Source organism: Pan paniscus, chromosome 1, assembly GCF_029289425.2.
Source record: "Pan paniscus chromosome 1, NHGRI_mPanPan1-v2.0_pri, whole genome shotgun sequence".
Taxonomy (NCBI): Eukaryota; Metazoa; Chordata; class Mammalia; order Primates; family Hominidae; genus Pan; species Pan paniscus.
In genome coordinates this window covers 70,255,632-70,274,632 of record NC_073249.2, presented here as the reverse complement: position 1 = coordinate 70,274,632, position 19,001 = coordinate 70,255,632, and the positions used below count along the sequence as shown (strand labels likewise).

The following is a 19,001-nucleotide window of genomic DNA, read 5'->3' as shown; positions in this document are numbered from 1 at the left end:
AACAAAGATCATCAACATACAAGAGAAAGTTGAAACTCAATCCAAAGAATCTAAGGATTACAATAAAATGATACAGGAGCTGATAGATGAAATGCCATTATAAGAAAGAACCACCAGGCGCGGTGGCTTATGCCTGTAATCCCAGCACTTTGGGAGGCTGAGGTGGGTGGATCGACTGAGGTCAGGAGTTCGAGACCAGCCTGGCCAACATAGTGAAACCCCATCTCTACTAAAAATACAGAAAATTAGCCAGGCATGGTGGTGGGCACCTGTAATTCCAGCTACTCAGGAGGCTGACGCAGGAGAATCACTTGAACTCGGGAGGCGGAGGTTGCAGTGAGCCAAGATCGTGCCATTGCACTCCAGCCTGGGCAACAGGAGCAAAACTCTGTCTCAAAAAAAAAAAAAAAAACCAAACTAACCTGATAGAAATGAAAAACACACTACAAGAATTTCATAATGCAATTGCAAGTATTAACAGCAGAATCAACCAAGCTGAGGAAAAAAATCTCAGAGTTTGAAGACTGGTTCTCTGAAATAATTCAGTCAGACAAAAATAAAGAAAAAACAGTAAAGATGAATGAACAAAACCTCTGAGAAATATGAAATTATGTAAAAATATCAAATATACAACTCATTGGCATTCCTGAAAGAGAGAGAGTGAAACCAAGCAATTTGGAAAGCATATTTCAGGGTATCATCCATGAAAATCTTCACAACCTCACTAAAGGGGCCAACATTCAAATTCAGGAAATGCAGAGAGCCCCTGAAAAATACAACAAAATAAGACCATCCATGAGACACATAGTCATCAGATTCTCCAAGGTTGAAATGAAAGAAAAAATGTTAAAGGCAGGTAGAGAGAAGGGGCAGGTCACCTGCAAAGCAAACTCCATAAGGCTAACAGCAGACATGTCAGCAGAAATCCTACAAGCCAAAAGAAATTGTGGGCTTACGTTCAGCATTCTTAGAAAAGAAATTCCAAACAAGAACTTCATATCTAGCCAAACTGAGCTTCATAAGCAAAGGAGAAATGAGATCCTTTTTAGACAAACAAATGCTGAGGGAATTTTTTGTGACCAGATGTGCCTTACAGGAGGTCCTGAAGAGAGTGCTAAATATGGAAAAGAAAGACCATTACCAGCCACGACAAATACACACTTGGGTATTTAGACTACTATAAAGCAACCAAACAAGTCTGCATAGTAGCCAGCTAACAACATGATGACAGGATCAAATCCACACATATCAATACTAACCTTGAACATAAATGGGCTAAATGCCCCAATTAAAAGGCACAGAGTGGCAAGTTGGATAAAGAAACAAAACCTAATAGTTTGCTGTCTTCAAGAGACCTGTCTCACATGCAGTGACATCCAAAGTCTCCAAGTAAAAGGATGGAGAAAAATCTACCAAGCAAATGGAAAACTGTAAAAACAAGAGTTGCTATTCTAATTTCAGAAAAAACAGACATTCATTTTCCCTCCTGATCCATGTTCTTATCTCCAGTTTTTTTGTCATTGTTTTTCCTTTGCCTCCTTACTTCATTTTACCTGTGCTGCTTGGCTGTCTAAAACACTGGTCACTAAACGTTTTTTATTATGTACCTCTATTAGCAAAAAGTCTTTGAGCAAGCCTTTCTAACTTACTATTTCTGATTTGCATGCAAAAATTACTCAATTGACATGTTTGGTACATTATAAAACATATACAGAAAGCCAAATGGTATGAAATTAACAATATTTAAAAATGATTTTTGGTAATGGTTCAAAAAACTGATTGAACAAGCTTCATGATTTTTTATAATTGCAGGTTTAAATTGCAGATTAAACTTGTGATTATAAAGCTATTTGAAGGTCTGCTTCTAAATTCAGTTTCCTTCAATACTAATTTTTAATGGCAGTCACTGCTAAAATGATAGCTCAGAAAGAAACATGAATCCAAATTGAAGAAATACATCATTGGAATGATAATATTCACTTTTCATTTCCATCAGTCAGGCCAGGCGTGATGGCTCATGCCTGTAACTCGGCACTTTGTAAGGCCAAGGTGGGAGGATTGCTTTAAGCCCAGGAATTTAAGACCAACCTGGTCAACACAGTGAGAACTCATCTCTACAAAAAATAAAACAATTAGCCGGGCATGGTGGCACACACCTATAGTCCCAACTACTTGGGAGGCTGAGGTGAGAGGATCGCTTGTGCCTGGGAGGTCAAGGATGCACTAAACTATGATTGTGCCACTGCACTCCAGCCTGTGAAACAGAGTGAGACCATGTCTCAAAAAAAAAAAAAAAAAAAAAAGAGAAAGAAATTTCAATTCCGTCAATCAGTTATGCAAAGGTTTTTTTTTAAATTAACTAGTAATTTTTTCCATCTATCATAATGTCAATCAGTTGTTCTTACAGTTGTCTAAAACATTAGACAGTGTAGCATTCCTATATTTTAACAAAGTGTTCCCAGCCAATTGAAATGCTTTATTTCTAAGATTTTTAAAAAGATTAGAAACATACTTCCAGATGTTATATATATGTAGATTTTAGACTTTTAAAAGATGAGCTGTGTTTCATTTTTAGCAACAAACTCACACCAAGATGGAAATATTTCCTTCTATTCATTTTCAAAACAACTTCTCCATAGTATAAGTTTCTTTTGCTCATTGTTAAATTTCACATATATTTGAAAGGGACAAATTAAGTATGTGTGTGGGTTTTTTTGTTTGTTTGTTTGGTTGGTTTTTGTAGAGATGGGGTTTCACCAAATTGCCCAGGCTGGTCTTGAACTCTTGAGCTCAGGCAATCCTCCCACCTTGGCCTCCCAAAGTGCTGGGATTACAGGCATGAGCCACCATACCTGGCCTGATCTATCTTTCTTTCTCTCTCTCTCTCTTTCTTTCTTTCTTTTTCTTTCTTTCTCTCTCTCTCTCTTTCTTTCTTTCTTTCTTTTTTTCTTTCTTTCTTTCTTTCTTTCTTTCTTTCTTTCTTTCTTTCTTTCTTTCTTTCTTTCCTCTCTCTGTCTCTCTCTTTCTTTCTTTCTCTCTCTCTCTTTCTTTTTTTTTTGAAATGGAGTCTCGCTCTGTCACCCAGGCTGGACTGCAGTGGCACGTTCTCAGCTCACTGCAACCTCTGCCTCCTGGGTTCAAATGATTCTCCTGCCTCAGCCTCCCAAGTAGCTGGAATTACAGGCGCGTGCCACCACACCAGGCTAATTTTTGTATTTTTAGTAGAGACAGGGTTTCACCATCTTGGCCAGGCTGGTCTTGAACTCCTGACCTCATGATCCACCTGTCTCGGCCTCCCAAAGTGCTGGGATTACAGGTGTGAGCTACCACACCCGGCTCATTTATTTCTTAATATCAGCTAAGAAGTGGCTAATTACTCACTTGTTATCCCTGAAAAGATTAGTAAATTTGGAAGAAGTCTTTTCACAAAAGAAAAGCAGTCAATTCATCTTAAAATGTCTTTTAAGAATTTTATATAAGAATCACAGTAAATCTATATTTTAGTACAAAAATTATATTCACTTTCCATCTCATTAAAAAGAATTGCATATCTTTAGGAAAGTAAAAGATATTCTTTGTTTTTAATTTATTTTAATTTTAAATTCACCTATGATTTATTGTTTGACCTTGATTCTACCATTTAATCTCTCTAATACAACTTTTAAATTAAGATAATAACATCTATTTGTGCTTATTTCCTAAGGATGGTCTAAGGATTGATTAATATTTTATGTAAGCAAAAATGAGTTATTTCAATGATAGTATAATCTAGGCCATTGGTATATGAAAGAATAGTTAGGAATTTATGTATTTTCACAGAGAAGCAGCAGGGACATAGCTAGTAGAATATGTAAGGAAGTAGTATCTTTTTCTTGTGAAAAAGACTTGCCTTTTTAACTCTTTCTCAGGAAAGGTTGCCCCTTTTCCTGATACATAAATTCAGGTGTCAAATACATTAATCAGCGTTGCTTTAGGTCATTAACAACCTTCCCGTCTGAATCAAGAAGCAGGAAGTTTGGGTTTTTATTGGATAGGCTACTACTTTTCTTTTTTTGAGACGGAGTCTCGCTCTGTCGCCCAGGCTGGAGTGCAGTGGCACCGTCTCGGCTCACTGCAAGCTCCGCCTCCCGGGTTCAAGCCATTCTCCTGCCTCAGCCTCCGAGTAGCTGGGACTATAGGCGCCCACCACCACGCCCGACTAATTTTTTGTATTTTTAGTAGAGACTGGGTTTCACTATGTTAGGCAGGATGGTCTCGATTTCCTGACCTCGTGATCCGCCTGCCTCGGTCTCCCAAAGTGCTGAGATTACAGGCGTGAGCCACCGCGCCCGGCCTAGGCTACTACATTTTATTTTTATTCATTCATTCAAGAAACATTTACTAAGAACTTACTCCCTGATAAGTACTGTGTGGTATGCAGGGATAAGTTGATGGCTCATGTCTTACAGACAGGTTAATTGAGGAGATAGATGTGCAAATGACTATAACAGAGATATATACAAAGTACTGTAAAAACATGGGAAAGGGAGCAAATTAGAGCCAGTGGAAACTGGTAAGTCTTCTCAGAGTAGATCATGTTTAAGCCTAGAGAAATACTCCAGAACTAACCAAACAGAGAAAGGGAGTAGGGTATTTGAAAAGTATGCTGTGTCTGAATTTTGCATACAGGTTTTCTGCATTTTATTTCTGGGACCTAGCCTCAGCAAATACTGTCATGCAGAGGTTCTCAAACTTTCTCTATTCACAGTGCCCTTTGGGTTTCAATATTTTCACACTCCTAAGCCAAAAGAAATACCTCACAGTTAAGTTTATTAAGTAGGTAGGTTCAAACCGCTTACTAAATATTTAATGTCCTAACAATTTATTAACCATTTGGAAAAGTACTACACATACATTGAAAGAAAAAACCTTTTATTTTATTCTCATTTAATCAATACCACTTACCAATGTAAGGCATGTACTTTTGGCATGGTACAGCTTCTCTGACCTTGGAATCAGATTGGACGTTACCACCTTCATTTCCTGTTCCATGTTAATTTTCACACAGTACTTGTTTTTTTTTTTTTTTAATCACACAACCACCAATCAAACCAGTTTCAAAAAGATATGATGTCATCAAAATTAATATAGGGCATCTAAAGTTGAAAACTGTGAATTGTGTTAAGTTCATGCTGTGTCTGGTAGATGTTACATATTACTGTTATTTCCCTCAATTTAAAATCCTATGGCATCCTTGTGAGTTTGCTGTGGAGCCCTGGAATGCCTTGATGTGCAATTTGAGAATTGTAGGTTCTCACAGGTTATTATCTATGGCCAGGCTAAAGAAGAGATCAGTGGCTGGGCGTGTGGTTCACGCCTGTAATCCTAGCACTTTGGGAGGCTGAGGTGGGCAGATTGCTTCATCCCAGCAGTTCAAGTTCGGCCTGGGCAACATGGTGAAAGCCCATTTCTACAAAAAACACAAAACTTAGCCAGGCATGGTGGTGCGTGTGCCTGTAGTCCCAGCTACTCAGGAGGTTAAGATGGATGGATCACCTGAGCCTGGGGAGGTCAAGGTTGCAGAGAGCTATGATTATGCCTCTGCACTCCAGCCTGGGCAACAGAGTGACACCCTGTTTCAAAAAAATTAAATAAATAAATATCAATAAAAAGAAGAGAGTAGCTTAATGTCATGTAGTGAGCAAAGGAAAATAGGGTCATGCTAGCTGATGACTTGATTTCATTAAGAATTATAATGTTGAAAGTTGGACACAGGCACGATCATTTCTATTTTAAAATTTGGTGTGATTTTTACTGTTTGATTTATTTAAAGTGGGTCATTTGTATTATACTCATTTTTTAACAGATGGATGAGTTACATATATCTATGATCCAGTGGATGGTAAACTTGCTGATTTTAATGATACCCAACTTTACTGACCAAGACTGTCTCCTGAAGTTGGAGGAGGAAAGTGCTGAGAAACATGATATAGGAGTTGCGCGATTGGAGCTAGATGCGATTGAACTGACAAGGAAGTTGTACCAATACTCCAGCTATTTGAGCAGGTGAAGCGGTTATTTTATTGTTGCCCTTTTGAAGAATTGAATGTCGCATATAACAGAGAAGAGACAGTGAAGTAGTAGCAATAGGAGTTATTTTAAAACCTTGAAAGAAATACTAGTTCAGTTTTTCAACTAGCTTTAACACTGTGAGCAGTTATAATATGAGATTTTGGTTTTTCTTTTGAAAACTGTTGGCACGGGCAGGATGAGAAGTGTGTGTATGTGGGAGTAAGAATTAGGAAAAAAGGACTCACTTTCTTGCATAAATAAGACACATCTTACACTTTTGCACATACTGGTGAGGGAGTGGATTTAAGAAGAATATTGTAGTTTCTTGTGTACTGTCATGTATTTTTTTAGACAGAGTTTTCTTCTGTCACCGAGGCTAGAATGTAGTAGCGTGATCTCGGCTCACTGCAGCCTCCACCTCCCAGGCTCAAGAGATTCTTGTGCCTCAGCCTCCTGAGTAGCTGGGATTTACAGGCATGCACCACGATGCCTGGGTAATTTTCGTATTTTTAGTAGAGGTAGAGTTTTGCCATGTTGGCCAGGCTGGTCTCGAACTCCTGATCTCAAGTGATCTGCCCACCTTGGCCTCCCAAAGTCCTGGAATTACAGCCATGAGCCACCATGCCCAGCCCTGAATGTATACTTTTATGTGCTTCACTAAATGCCAACCAAAACTTCTTTTTACAAAATGGAAGAAGAAAAAAAAAACAACCCACAAACCCTTATATCTGAAAAGCTAGAAGATTTCCACTGAATAAAGATGAAGTCTGGAAAATTGTAATCTATTAACTAAGATGCAAGCTTGATGCTATCATTACTTTAAATTCAGGAAGTAGCTTTTGCATTCTAAGCAAATTTTCCCTTCATTTCAATTCAGTATTACTAAGGGTCAAGAATAAGAGGGATGGAAGGGAGAAGGAGGACAAGGGTAAGAAATTGAGGAGACAAATTATTCTCCTTGGTGAGTCAGTAGCTGAATTATTATGGTGAACTTCCACTTTGTCTGGATTTTTAAAATTTTAAACACTTAGAAGAAGAACCAGCAATAAATAGGTTATGCTGAGTGTGTATGTGCTCTTTTTCTTTTTCTTTTTTTCCCCCTTTTTGCAGTTGTTGCAAAGGGATGGTAACAGCAATGGCTGTGAGTAAATCCACTAACTCACACAAAAATGCTACTGAAGACCTTTATGAGGTGGATAAGTTGAAGGTAATAACTCTGTCTTCCCCTTAGTTTTGTTTTTGTTTTGTTTGTTTTTATCAGATTTTTGAGGTTCAATTGATGTACAACAAGCTCACATATTTAAAGAATACAATCTTATAAGTTCTAAAATATGCACATACTCATAAAAACAATTAATAAAGATGAAAAATAGGGAACATATCAAACACACCCAGAGTTTCCTTGTACTCCTCTTTTATTTATCCTTCCAGCCTCATCTTGTCACCAATGTCTGATCTACTATCTAACACCAAAGATTTTTTTTATTTTCTAGAATTCATAAAAATGGAATTATAAAGAATATACTTTTTTTCTCTGACTTATTTCACTAAGCATGATTACTTAGAGATTCACACATATTGTTGCTTTTATCAACCACTTATGCTTTTTAGTGCTGAGTAATATTTCATTGTATGGATAGACACAATTTATTTAGTCTCTGTTGATATGCATTTGAATTGTTTCCAGTTTTAAATTATTACTAGATAACTTCAGTGCATATTCATATGTAAGTCTTTGAATGGATGTATACTTTCACTTCTCTTGGGTTGATATCTAGGAATGGAATGGCTGAGTCACATGGAATGTGTGTGTTTAACTTTTAAAGAAATGGTCAAACTGCCTTCCAAAGTGGCTAATGGGTACAAAAGTGCAGTTAGGTAGAAGGAATAAGCTCTAGTATTCAATAGTACATTAGGGAAATTATAGTTAACAATAATTCACTGTATATTTCAAAATAGCTAGAAGAGAAGAATTGGCTATCTCCAACACAAAGAAAAGATAAATGTTTGAGGTGATGGATACCCCTGTTACCCTGCTTTGATCTTTACACATTGTACACATGCATCAAGATATCACATGTACTCCAAAATATGTACAAATATGATATATCAATTTCTTAAAAGGTGTTTAAACCATTTTTACACTCTTGCCAGCGGTATCTGAGAGTTCCAGTTGCTTTACATACTCACTGACACTTGATATAGTCAGTCTTTTTAAAATTTTTTTTGAGATGGAGTCTCGCTCTGTTGCCCAGGCTGGAGTGCAGTGGCATGATCTTGGCTCACTGCAACCTCCGCTTCCTGGGTTCAAGCAATTCTGCTTCCTAAGCCTCCTGAATACCTGGGACTACAGGCGTGCACCACTATGCCGGGCTAATTTTTGTATTTTTAGTGGAGATGGGGTTTCACCGTGTTGACCAGGCTGGTCTCAAACTCCTGACCTCAAGTGATCCGCCCTCCTCAGCCTCCCAAAGTGCTGGGATTACAGGTGTGAGCCACTGCGCCTGGCTGATATAGTCAGTCTTTTAAAATTATACATTCTAATAAGTGAGTAGTGGGATGTTATTGTGGTTTTAATTTGCATTTTCTTAATGACCAATGATGTTGAACTTCTTTTCATGTGTGTATTTGTAATCCATGTATTTTCTGTGGTGTAATGTCTGTTCAAATCTTTGACCTGTTTAGTATTGATTTGTTTGTTTCCTTATTATTGAGTTTAGACAGCTGTTTTTTTCTCGATACCAAGTCTTTTATCAGATACATGATTTTAAAATATCTTCTCTCAGTCTGTGATTTGTCTTTTTTTTTTCCTAAGATAGTATTTTACTATGTTGCGTAGGCTGGACTTGAACTCCTGAGCTTAAGTGATCTTCCCACCTCAGTCTCCAGAGTAGCCAGGATTACAGACATGAACCTCATGCCCAGTTATAGTGTCTTTCAAAGAGAGAAGTTCTTAATTTTGATGAAGTTCAATCTCTGATTTTTTTTCTTTTATAGACCTTGCTTTTGGTATTCTATCTAAAGAAATTTTTGCATAACAACATCATAAAGATTTTCTCCTATGTTTTCTTCTAGAAGTTTTAGAGTTTTAGGCATTATATTCAAGTCTATGACCCACTTTGAGTTAACTTTTAAAAATATGGTGCTGGGGTTGGATTCAAGTTCATTTTGTGGCATTTGGATATCCATTGTTTTAGCACCATTTGCTGAAAAGGCTGTACTTTCTCTATTGAGATGCCTTTGTATCTTGATTGAAAACCTTTTAACCATATATGTCTTGGTATTATTCTGGACATTCTGTTGTGTTCTGTTGATCCATTTGTCAACATTGTCACCGTCTCCAAACTGCCTTCATTACTATTGTTTTGTAATAAGTTTTAAAATCAGGTAATATAAATCCTCCAAATTTGTTTTTTTTCAAGATCAGGCTATTCTAGGTCCTTTGCTTTCCATATTTTATAATTAGCCTATCAATTTCCTCAAGAAACCTTGCTGGGATTTTAATTGATATTATATCTATTGATCAGTTTGTGGAGAATTGATATCTTAACAATATGGAGTCTTTAAATCTGTGAACATGGTCTATCTCTTCATTTGTTTGTCTTTATTTCTTTAAGCAAAGTTTTATAGTTTTCAGTGTATAGATCTTACATATAGTTTGTGAGATTTATCCCTAAGTATTTCATATTTTGGTGCTACTATAAATGGTATTATTTTATAATTACAATTTCTGATTATTCATTGCTAATATATAGAATTACAATGGGGTTTTAGTACATTAATCTCATATCCTGTGACCTTGCTGAATTCACTTATTCCTTCTAAGAATTTTTTTTATTTTGTTTTTTTTCAGATTCTTTGGGATTTTTAATACACAGTCATGCAGTCATGTTATCTGCAGATAGGGACAGTTTTATTTCTTCCTTTCCAATCTGTATATATTTTTTCTTTTTCTTGCCTTATTGCACTAATAAGACTGTATAATACTAGGTTGAAAAAGTAATGAGAGCAGATATCCTTGCCTTGGTCCATCTTAGGGAAAAAGTATTAATTGGTCATCTTTAAGTATAATGCTAGCTATAGGTTTTTTTTATAGATACCCTTTATTAGATTGAGGAAATTCTTCTTTATTTCATGTTTGCTGAAAATTTTTTTTTTTTTTTTTTTTAGTCAGTAATGGATGTTGGATGTTATCAAATCCTTTCGCTGCATCTATTGAGATGCTCATGAGTTGTCTTTTTTAGTGCGTTAATATGGTGAATTACATTTATTGATTTTTAAATTGAATGTTAAACCAGTCTTGTATTCCTGGAATAAACTCCACTTGATCATGATGTATTGTCCTTCTTATATGTTGCAAATTCAATTGATTGATTGTTTAGAATTTTTGCACTGATGTTCATAAGGGATATTTATTAAATAGTTTTGTTTTGTAATATCTTTGTTTGGTTTTGATATCAGGGTAATGCTGGCCTTTTAAAATGAGTTAAGAAGTGTTTCTTACTCTTCTGTTTTAGAAATAATATGTGTAGAATTGTTTATTTCTTCCATAAATGTTTGGTAGAATTCACCAGTGAAGCATCTGGGCATTGTGGGAAAGTTTTTAACTAACAAATATAGAGCTATCTAATTTCTTTAACAAGTTTAAATACATTTATCACATATAGAGCTATTATTTCCTTTTCTTGAGTGAGCTTTGGACTTGTAAGGAATTTGTGATTTCATCTAAGTTGTCTAGTTTATTGTCATGCAATTGCTCACAATATTCCCTTATTATTCTTTTAATAATTTTAGGATGTCCACTGTCTCATTCTGTTATGGAAATTTTGAAGCCTCTCTCTTTTTGTTTTCATGAATCTACACAAAGATTGTCCAATTTTCTTGATCTCAAAGAACCAGATTTTGCTTTCATTGATTTTTCTCCACAAGTTTTCTGTTTTCTACGTCCTTAATTTCCAGTCTAGTCTTTATTGTTTATATTTTCTTACTTATTCTGGGTTTAATTTGCTCTTCATTTTCTGGTTTCTTAAAGTGTAGCTGAGATTATTGATTTGAGACCTTTTTACCTCCTCCCCCATACCCCCGTAGGCATTTAGTAGTACAAACTTTCTGTTTTAGCTGCATCTCACAGATTTTGATATGTTGTGTTTTCATTTTAATTCCATTTAAAATACATTTTAATATCCATTTTGCATTCTTCGTTCATCCATGGGTTATTTAGAAGTATATTTAGTTCCCAAATATTTGAGTATTTTCCAGAGCTCTTCTGCTATTGATTTGTAATATGATTTCATTGTAGTCAGAGAACATATTTTATACCACTTACATCCTTTCCAATGTATTGAGACTTGTTTGAGAACCTAGAACATTATCTGTCTTGGTAACTGTTCCATGTACAATTGAGAAGAATATTCTGTTATTGATGGAGTTCAAATCAAATTGGTTGATAGTCTTATTTAAGTGTCCTATATCCTTGTTGATTTTCTGTCTACTTGATCCATCAATTATTCAGAGAGGAGTATTGAAACCTTGACTATAATTATGTTTTGTTTATTTTCTTGGAGTTCTATCAGTTTTTGCTTCATGTATTTTGAAGCTATGTTATTAGGTGCAAATACATTTAGAGTGAACTGACTCTATCATTATGAAATTATTCTCTTAACACTGCATCTCAATAGACCCAGAAAAAGCTTTCAATAAAATCCAATATCCTTTCATGATAAAAACCCTCAACAGACTAGACATTGAAGGAATATACCTCAAAATAATAAGAGCCATCTATGACAAACCGATAGCCAACATCGTACTGAATTCAGGGCAAAAGCTTGAACCATTCCCCTTGAGAACTGGAACAAGACAAGGATGCCCAGTCTTACTATTCCTATTGAACATAGCTCTGGAAGTCCTAGCCAGAGCAGTTAGGCAAGAGAAAGAAATAAAAGGCCTCCAAATAGGAAAAGAAGAAGTCAAGCTATCTCTCTTTGCTGATGATAGGATTCTATACCTAGAAAGTCTTAAAGACTCTGCCAAAAGGCTCCTAGAATTGATAAACGACTTTAGTAAAGTTTAGGATACTAAGTCAATATACAAAAAGCAATAGCATTTCTATACACCAATAATGTCCAGGCTGAGAGTGAAGTCGAGAATACAATTCCACTTACAATAGCCACAAGAAAATCAAATACCTAGGAATACATCTAGCCAAGGAGGTGAAAGGCGTCTACAAGGAGAACTACAAAACACTGCTGAAAGAAATCAGAGATGACACAAATTAATGGAAAAACATTTCATGCTCATGGATAAGAAGAATCAATATCATAAAAATGGCCATACTGCCCAAAGCAGTTTATAAATTCGGTTCTATTCCTATCAAACTATCAATGTCATTCTTCACAGAATTTGAAAAAAATATTAAAAGTTCATATGGAACTGAAAGAGAGCCCAAATAGCCAAAGCAGTCCTGAGCAAAAGGAACAAAGCTGGAGGCATCACACTACCTTACTTCAAATTATATAATAAAGTAAACAAAACAGCATGGTACTGGTACAAAAACAGACATGTAGACTAATGGAACATAATAGAAAACTTAGAAATATAGCCTCACACCTACCAACCATCTGATCTTCAACAACGCTGACAAAAACTAGCAAGGGGGAAAAGACTCCCTATTCATTAAATGGTGCTGGGATAACTGGATTAAAGATTTAAATGTAAGACATCAAACTATAAAAATCCTGGAAAACAAGACTAGAAAATATTCTTCTTGACATTGACCTTGGCAAATAATTTTTGGCTAAATCTCCAAAGGCAGTAGCAACAAAAACAAAAATAGACAAGTGGGTCCTAATTAAAGAACATCTGCACAGAAAGGAAACTGTCATTGGAAAAATGGAAAACCTCCAAAATGGGGGAAGATATTTGTAAACTATGTGTCTGACAAAGGCCTAATATCTAGAATCTATAGGGAACTCAAACAAATCAACAAGCAAAAACCAAATAACCCACTTAAAAATGGGCAAAGGATATGAACAGATATTTCGCAAAAGAAGATACACAGTGGCCAACAAACATATGAAAAAATTCTCAGCATCACTAATCATCAAGTAAATACAAATCAAAACCACAATGAGATACCATCTTACACCAGTCAGAATAGCTTATAAAAAGTCAAAAAAAACAACAGATGCTAGTGAGGCTGCAGAGAAAAAGGAAAACTGTTATTCACTGTTGTTGGGAATGTAAATTAGTCTAGCCATCGTGGAAAGCAGTCTGGAGATTTCTCAAAGAACTTAAAACAGAGCTACAGTTCAACACAGCAATCCCATTAGTGTGTACACACCAAAAGAAAATAAATCATTCTACCAAAAAGACATACGCATTCACATGTTCACTGCTGTGCTATTCACAAGAGCAAACAATAATAGACCCAAACTGGAAACAACCTAAATGTCCATCAATTGCTGACTAGATAAACAAAATGCAGTATATTTATATAATAGAACATTATTTGGCAGTAAAAAAAGAAGTACTGATACATGCAACGACATGGAAGAACCTTGAAAACATGCTGAGTGAAAGAAGTCAGTAATATATTGTGATGTTTCAAAAGACCACATATTATTTTATTCACATAAAATATTTCAAAAGACCTCATATTGTATTATTTTATTCACGTAAAATGCCCAGAATAGGCAAATCTATGGAGACAGAAAGATTAGTGGCTGCCTGGAGCTTGTAAAGGAGGGGGAGGAATGGGAAATGAACAACTGCTAACAGGTACAGGCTTTCTTGGGCCTGATGAAAATATTCTAGGAATAGATTGCAGCGATGTTGCACAACTTTGTGAATAACTAAAAACCATTGAATTATACACTTTAAATGGGTGTATCATATGTTTTTGAATACCTGACTAAAAGGAGATGATAAAGAGAGCCCAAAATTGGTCTGCTAAAAGACTAAAATTGGGAAGCTTTTGGCAAGATTAATTAAGACAAAAAGATGCAAAAAATTATTTCAGGAATGAGTAACTCAGATGATTCAGACATTAGAAAGATGGTAGGAAGAGATTATGAAGGACATTATCACAAACATTTGAAAATTTAGATGAAATGGACAAATAAATATAACCCAGAAGACTTGAGAATAAATTAAAAACCCAAGTAGTCCTATAATCATTAAAGGAATTCGTCAAAAATCTTCCCCCAAAAGATGCTCTAAGTATAGACAGCTTCAACAGAAAGCCCTATCAAACATTTAAGAAATAAATAATTCTGTTCTTATACAGACTCTTTCAGGGTCTAAAGAAGAGGGAATACTTTTTATACAAAAACCCAAAAGGGATTGTTCAAGAAAGGGAAATTATAGACCAGTCTCACATGGAATACAAAAGTCCTAAACAAAATACAGGCAAATCAAATCCAGCAGTAAATGAGAGGGGTAACACACACACACACACACACACACACACACACACACACATATATATATAGCCATTAATTGCAGGGTACATTGTGTGTGTGTGTGTGTGTGTGTGTGTGTGCGCGCGCGTGTGTATTGCCTGCCAGCATTAAGTAGTTCTAAAATGAAACATGAAAAAGGTAATATTTATAATAATTTCAAAATTATAAAGTACTTAGGAATAAATCTAATAAAGATTGATCAGTTTCTTTCTGGAGTATATTTCAAACTTTATTTGAGAAACATTAAAAGACCTAAGTGGAAGATACACCATGTTCATGAACTGAAAGACTGTATATTGTAAAGATGTCAATTCTCCTCAGAATGCTATGTAGTGATCCTGTCCAGTACAGTAGCCACTAGCCACATATTGCTATTCACATTTGAATTAATTTATTTTTATTTTTATTTTTTGAGACAGAATCTGGCTCTGTTGCCCAGGCCGGAGTGCAGTGGCACGATGTCAGCTCTCTTGAACTCTGCCTCTCGGGTTCAAGAGATTCTAGTGCCTCAGCTTCCTGAGTAGCCAGGATTACAGGCACAGGCCACCATACCTGGCTAATTTTTGTATTTTTAGTAGAGACAGGGTTTTGCCATGTTGGCCAGGCTGGTCTTGAACTCCTGGTCTCAAGTGATCCACCCATCTCAGCCTCCCAAAGTACTGGGATTACAGGTGTGAGCCACCATGCCCGGCTGAATTAATTTAAATTTAAAAATTCACCTCTCCAGTCATATTAGCCATATTTTAAGTGCTTAATAGTACATGTTGCTACCAGGGATCATATTGGACCACACATATATAGAACATTTCTATTATTATGGAAAGTTCTATTAAACAGCACTAATCTAGGTGTCACAATCAAGTTTCCAACAGTTTTTTTTTTTCAACTTGACAAACTGTCTCTAAAACCTGTTTTGGATATTCAGAGAACCAAGAATAGCTAACACACTTTTGAAAATAAGGTGAGAGGACTCATCCTCCCATATTTTAAACTTCTTGTAAAGCTAAACTGAAACAGCATGGTGTTAGTTGAAAGATGGACAACTATGTCAATGGAATCAAAAAACAGAACCAAAAATTTATGGCCTTTTATATAAGCATGGCATATAGAATTAATGAGGAAATGATGAACTTTCCAATTAAAAATACTAGGGGGCTGGGCGCGGTGGCTCACGCCTGTAATCCCAGCACTTTGGGAGGCTGAGGTGGGTGGATCATGAGGTCAGGAGATTGAGACCATCCTGACTAATACAGTGAAACCCCATCTCTACTAAAAATACAAAAAAATTAGCCAGGTGTGGTGGCGCACCCCTGTAGTTCCAGCTACTGGGGAGGGTGAGGCAGGAGAATCGCTTGAACCGGGAAGGCGGAGGTCACAGTGAGCCAATCACGCCACTGCATTCCAGCCTGGGCGACAGAGTGAGACTGTGTCTTAAAACAAAACAAAACAAAACAACAACAAAAAAACTCAAAAACTAGGAATATTGGCTATCTATATAGGAGAGATGAAATGAGACTTTTACTTCACACAAAAATCAATTCCAAATGGACTAGAAACCTACATGTGAAAGTCAAAATTATAAAGCTTTTAGAAGATAATATCTAAGATCTTGGGGGTAGGAAAATATTTTTTTAAGTAAGAGATAAGAAGCACTAACTCAAAGGGAAAAGGTTCATAATTTTGATTACCTTAAATTTAAGAATTATTTTTATCAAGAAAATGCCATTAAAACAAAAACAATCCACAAAATGGGAGAATGTATTTGCAACACTTATAACTGACAAAGGACCAGTATCCAGAATAGAAAATGACCTTCTAGGAATCAATATTATAAAAATACACAACCCAATAGAAAAATGGGCAAAAAGCTTGAATGTATACCTCACAAAAGAGAAAATCCCAATGGTTGACATACTTATGAAAAGCTGCTCAATTTCATAAGTGATCAGGGAAATACAAACTAATATCACTACTTACATAACAAGCTGGGAAAAATTACAAAGTCTAGGCCGAGTGCGGTGGCTTACGCGTGTAATCTCAGCAATTTGGGAGGCCGAGGTGGGCGGATCTCCTGAGGTCAGGAGTTCAAGATCAGCCTGGCCAGCATGGTGAACCTCTGTCTCTGCTAAAAATACAAAATTAGCCCGGCATGGTGGCACGCACCGGCAGTCCCAGCTACTGGGGAGGCTGAGGCAGGAGAATCGCTTGAACCCGGGAGGCAAAGTTTGTGGTGAGCTGAGATTGCACCACTGCACTTCAGCCTGGGCAAAAGAGCAAAACTCTGTCTAAAAAAAAAAAAAAAGAAATTGCAAAGTCTGGCAATACAAGTGTTAACAAGAATGGGGGAGCAACAGGTACTTCTATACTGCTGGTAAGAATATAAATTTGTACATCCACTTTGGAAATCAGTTGACATTATCTGTTAAAGTTGCAACACACTTTGCAACAAACAATTCTATTCATCTGTCAGTATACTAGATAAGCTCTTACACAAGTGCTCTAGACTAAGAGACATACATAAGAACATTCTGGCCAGGCGTGGTGGCTCACACCTGTAATCCCAGCACTTTGGGAGGCTGAGACGGGTGGATCACCTGAGGTTGGGAGATGAAGACCAGCCTGACCAACATGGAGAGACCCTGTCTCTACTGAAAATACAAAATTAGCCAGGCGTGGTGGCGCATGCCTGTAATCCCAGCTACTCAGGAGGCTGAGGCAGGAGAATCACTTGAACCCGGGAGGTGGAGGTTGTGGTGAGGTGAGATTGTGCCATTGCATTCTAGCCTGGGCAACAAGAGCAAAACTCTGTGTAAAAAAAAAAAAAAAAGGATATTCCAAGATTATTTCTAGAAGTATCCTCAAACTGGAAACAACTCAAATGTCCATAAATAGTAGAATAAATATTATGAATATTATGGTATATGAGGACTGGCATGTAGGGAGCAATTCTCTCTTTAAACTGCATATGTTTATTTTATGTCTCTCTGTATGTATGACAGATCTCACAGTTTTTAATAGTTATAACTATTATGAAACTGTTTAAAAACTTTTATGTTATAAAAAACTTTATGTACAACATCTTGCTAATACATTTTAAATCTCTAGGAGATGGAGACTTTTCTAGGAAAATAGTATCATTAATCCTTGAAGGAGAAAATTGGCCAATTTTCAGTGAAAAATTGGATGCACTAATTTTTAGAAATGCTAAAAATTTTGCCTGGATTCCTCAGACAGGTTTTTTCAGACTTTTTTTTTAATTTTAATTTTTAATTTTATTTTATTATTATTATACTTTAAGTTTTAGGGTACATGTGCACAATGTGCAGGTTTGTTACATATGTACACATGTGCCATGTTGGTGTGCTGCACCCAGTAACTTGTCATTTAGCATTAGGTATATTTCCTAATGCTATCCCTCCCCCTTGCCCTCACCCCACAACAGTCCCCAGAGTGTGATGTTCCCCTTCCTGTGTCCATGTGTTCTCATTGTTCAATTCCCACCTATGATTGAGAACATGCGGTGTTTGCTTTTTTGTCCTTGTGATAGTTTGCTGAGAATTATGCAGACTTTCAAGGAGTAGGGTAATCCCCATGCTATATAAACAGTGTAAGAGCATAGATAACGACTGAAAGTATTCCCATTTTATTTCACATAGCTACTAATGTCCTTAAAAAAGTCCAGATGAGTATAGAGAAAATAAATCTTATGTATTAATATATAGGTGCTAAATCCAAATTTAAAATAGCAAATTTAATGTGGTAGAAAATTACAAGACTAAAACACCATGAACATTTAGGATGTGTATGTCAGGGAAGCAATAATATTTTACTATTTGAAAATATGCTACTATAGGTATATATCACTTCTCATCTAAGAGTTGAATGGAATGTCTGAGTTCTCATTTTGGTTCTGGGAAGGCTTCAGAAGGGTTCTTCACAACAGGCTGTTATACTTCTGAAACAAGCAGACTCTTGGAACCCACACTATACCTCTAGAAATGTGTTCAAGCCTTCTCAGGCCTGCTGTGAATAGCCCCTTCTTCTGTCCACCCCAGGATGTGGTGGGGATCCTGATTTTGGCAGGCTGGACCTGCCACAGATGGTGGTGGAGACCCACTGGCCAACTCTGTGACACACTTAGTCCTCATTTACCTAAAAGTGGGTAGAGCTCTGTGTGGCGAGACCAGGTTTTCAGATAAAGGTAATCTGGAATGAGGATTTCAAGATGTTTTGAGGTGTATCTCCCTATAAAAGTTAAGGCTATAGCCATATGGAGGACACTATCATGAGGAGCCCTTCCTGAGGGAACTTCAGGGTTCAGGGACTTATAAAATTATCCAGATGAGGAGATTTTGTGGAAGCCTTGTGCTATGGCCATTCATTGCCCTGCGCCACCCCATCCCCTGACTGGATGCCCATAACCTGACCATCTCTTTGAGGACCTACACTTTCCACTAGTGCTACTTTGGTCCTCTGTTAAGCTCTTTCTCA

At 36.5% G+C, this 19,001-nt stretch overlaps 1 protein-coding gene across 5 annotated transcripts in view; it reads left to right on the top strand.

Annotated features, from left to right (window-relative positions):
• The window catches only part of AXDND1 (axonemal dynein light chain domain containing 1), a 189,802-nt gene that overhangs the window by 120,772 nt on the left and 50,029 nt on the right, over positions 1–19,001 (top strand). For all 5 annotated transcript variants that reach the window (XM_055111047.2, XM_055111042.2, XM_055111046.2 and 2 more), the window contains exons 19-20: positions 5,846–6,045; positions 7,162–7,258. In XM_055111047.2, the coding sequence (XP_054967022.2) occupies positions 5,846–6,045; positions 7,162–7,258 (297 nt within the window). The remainder of the gene's footprint in view (positions 1–5,845; positions 6,046–7,161; positions 7,259–19,001) is intronic.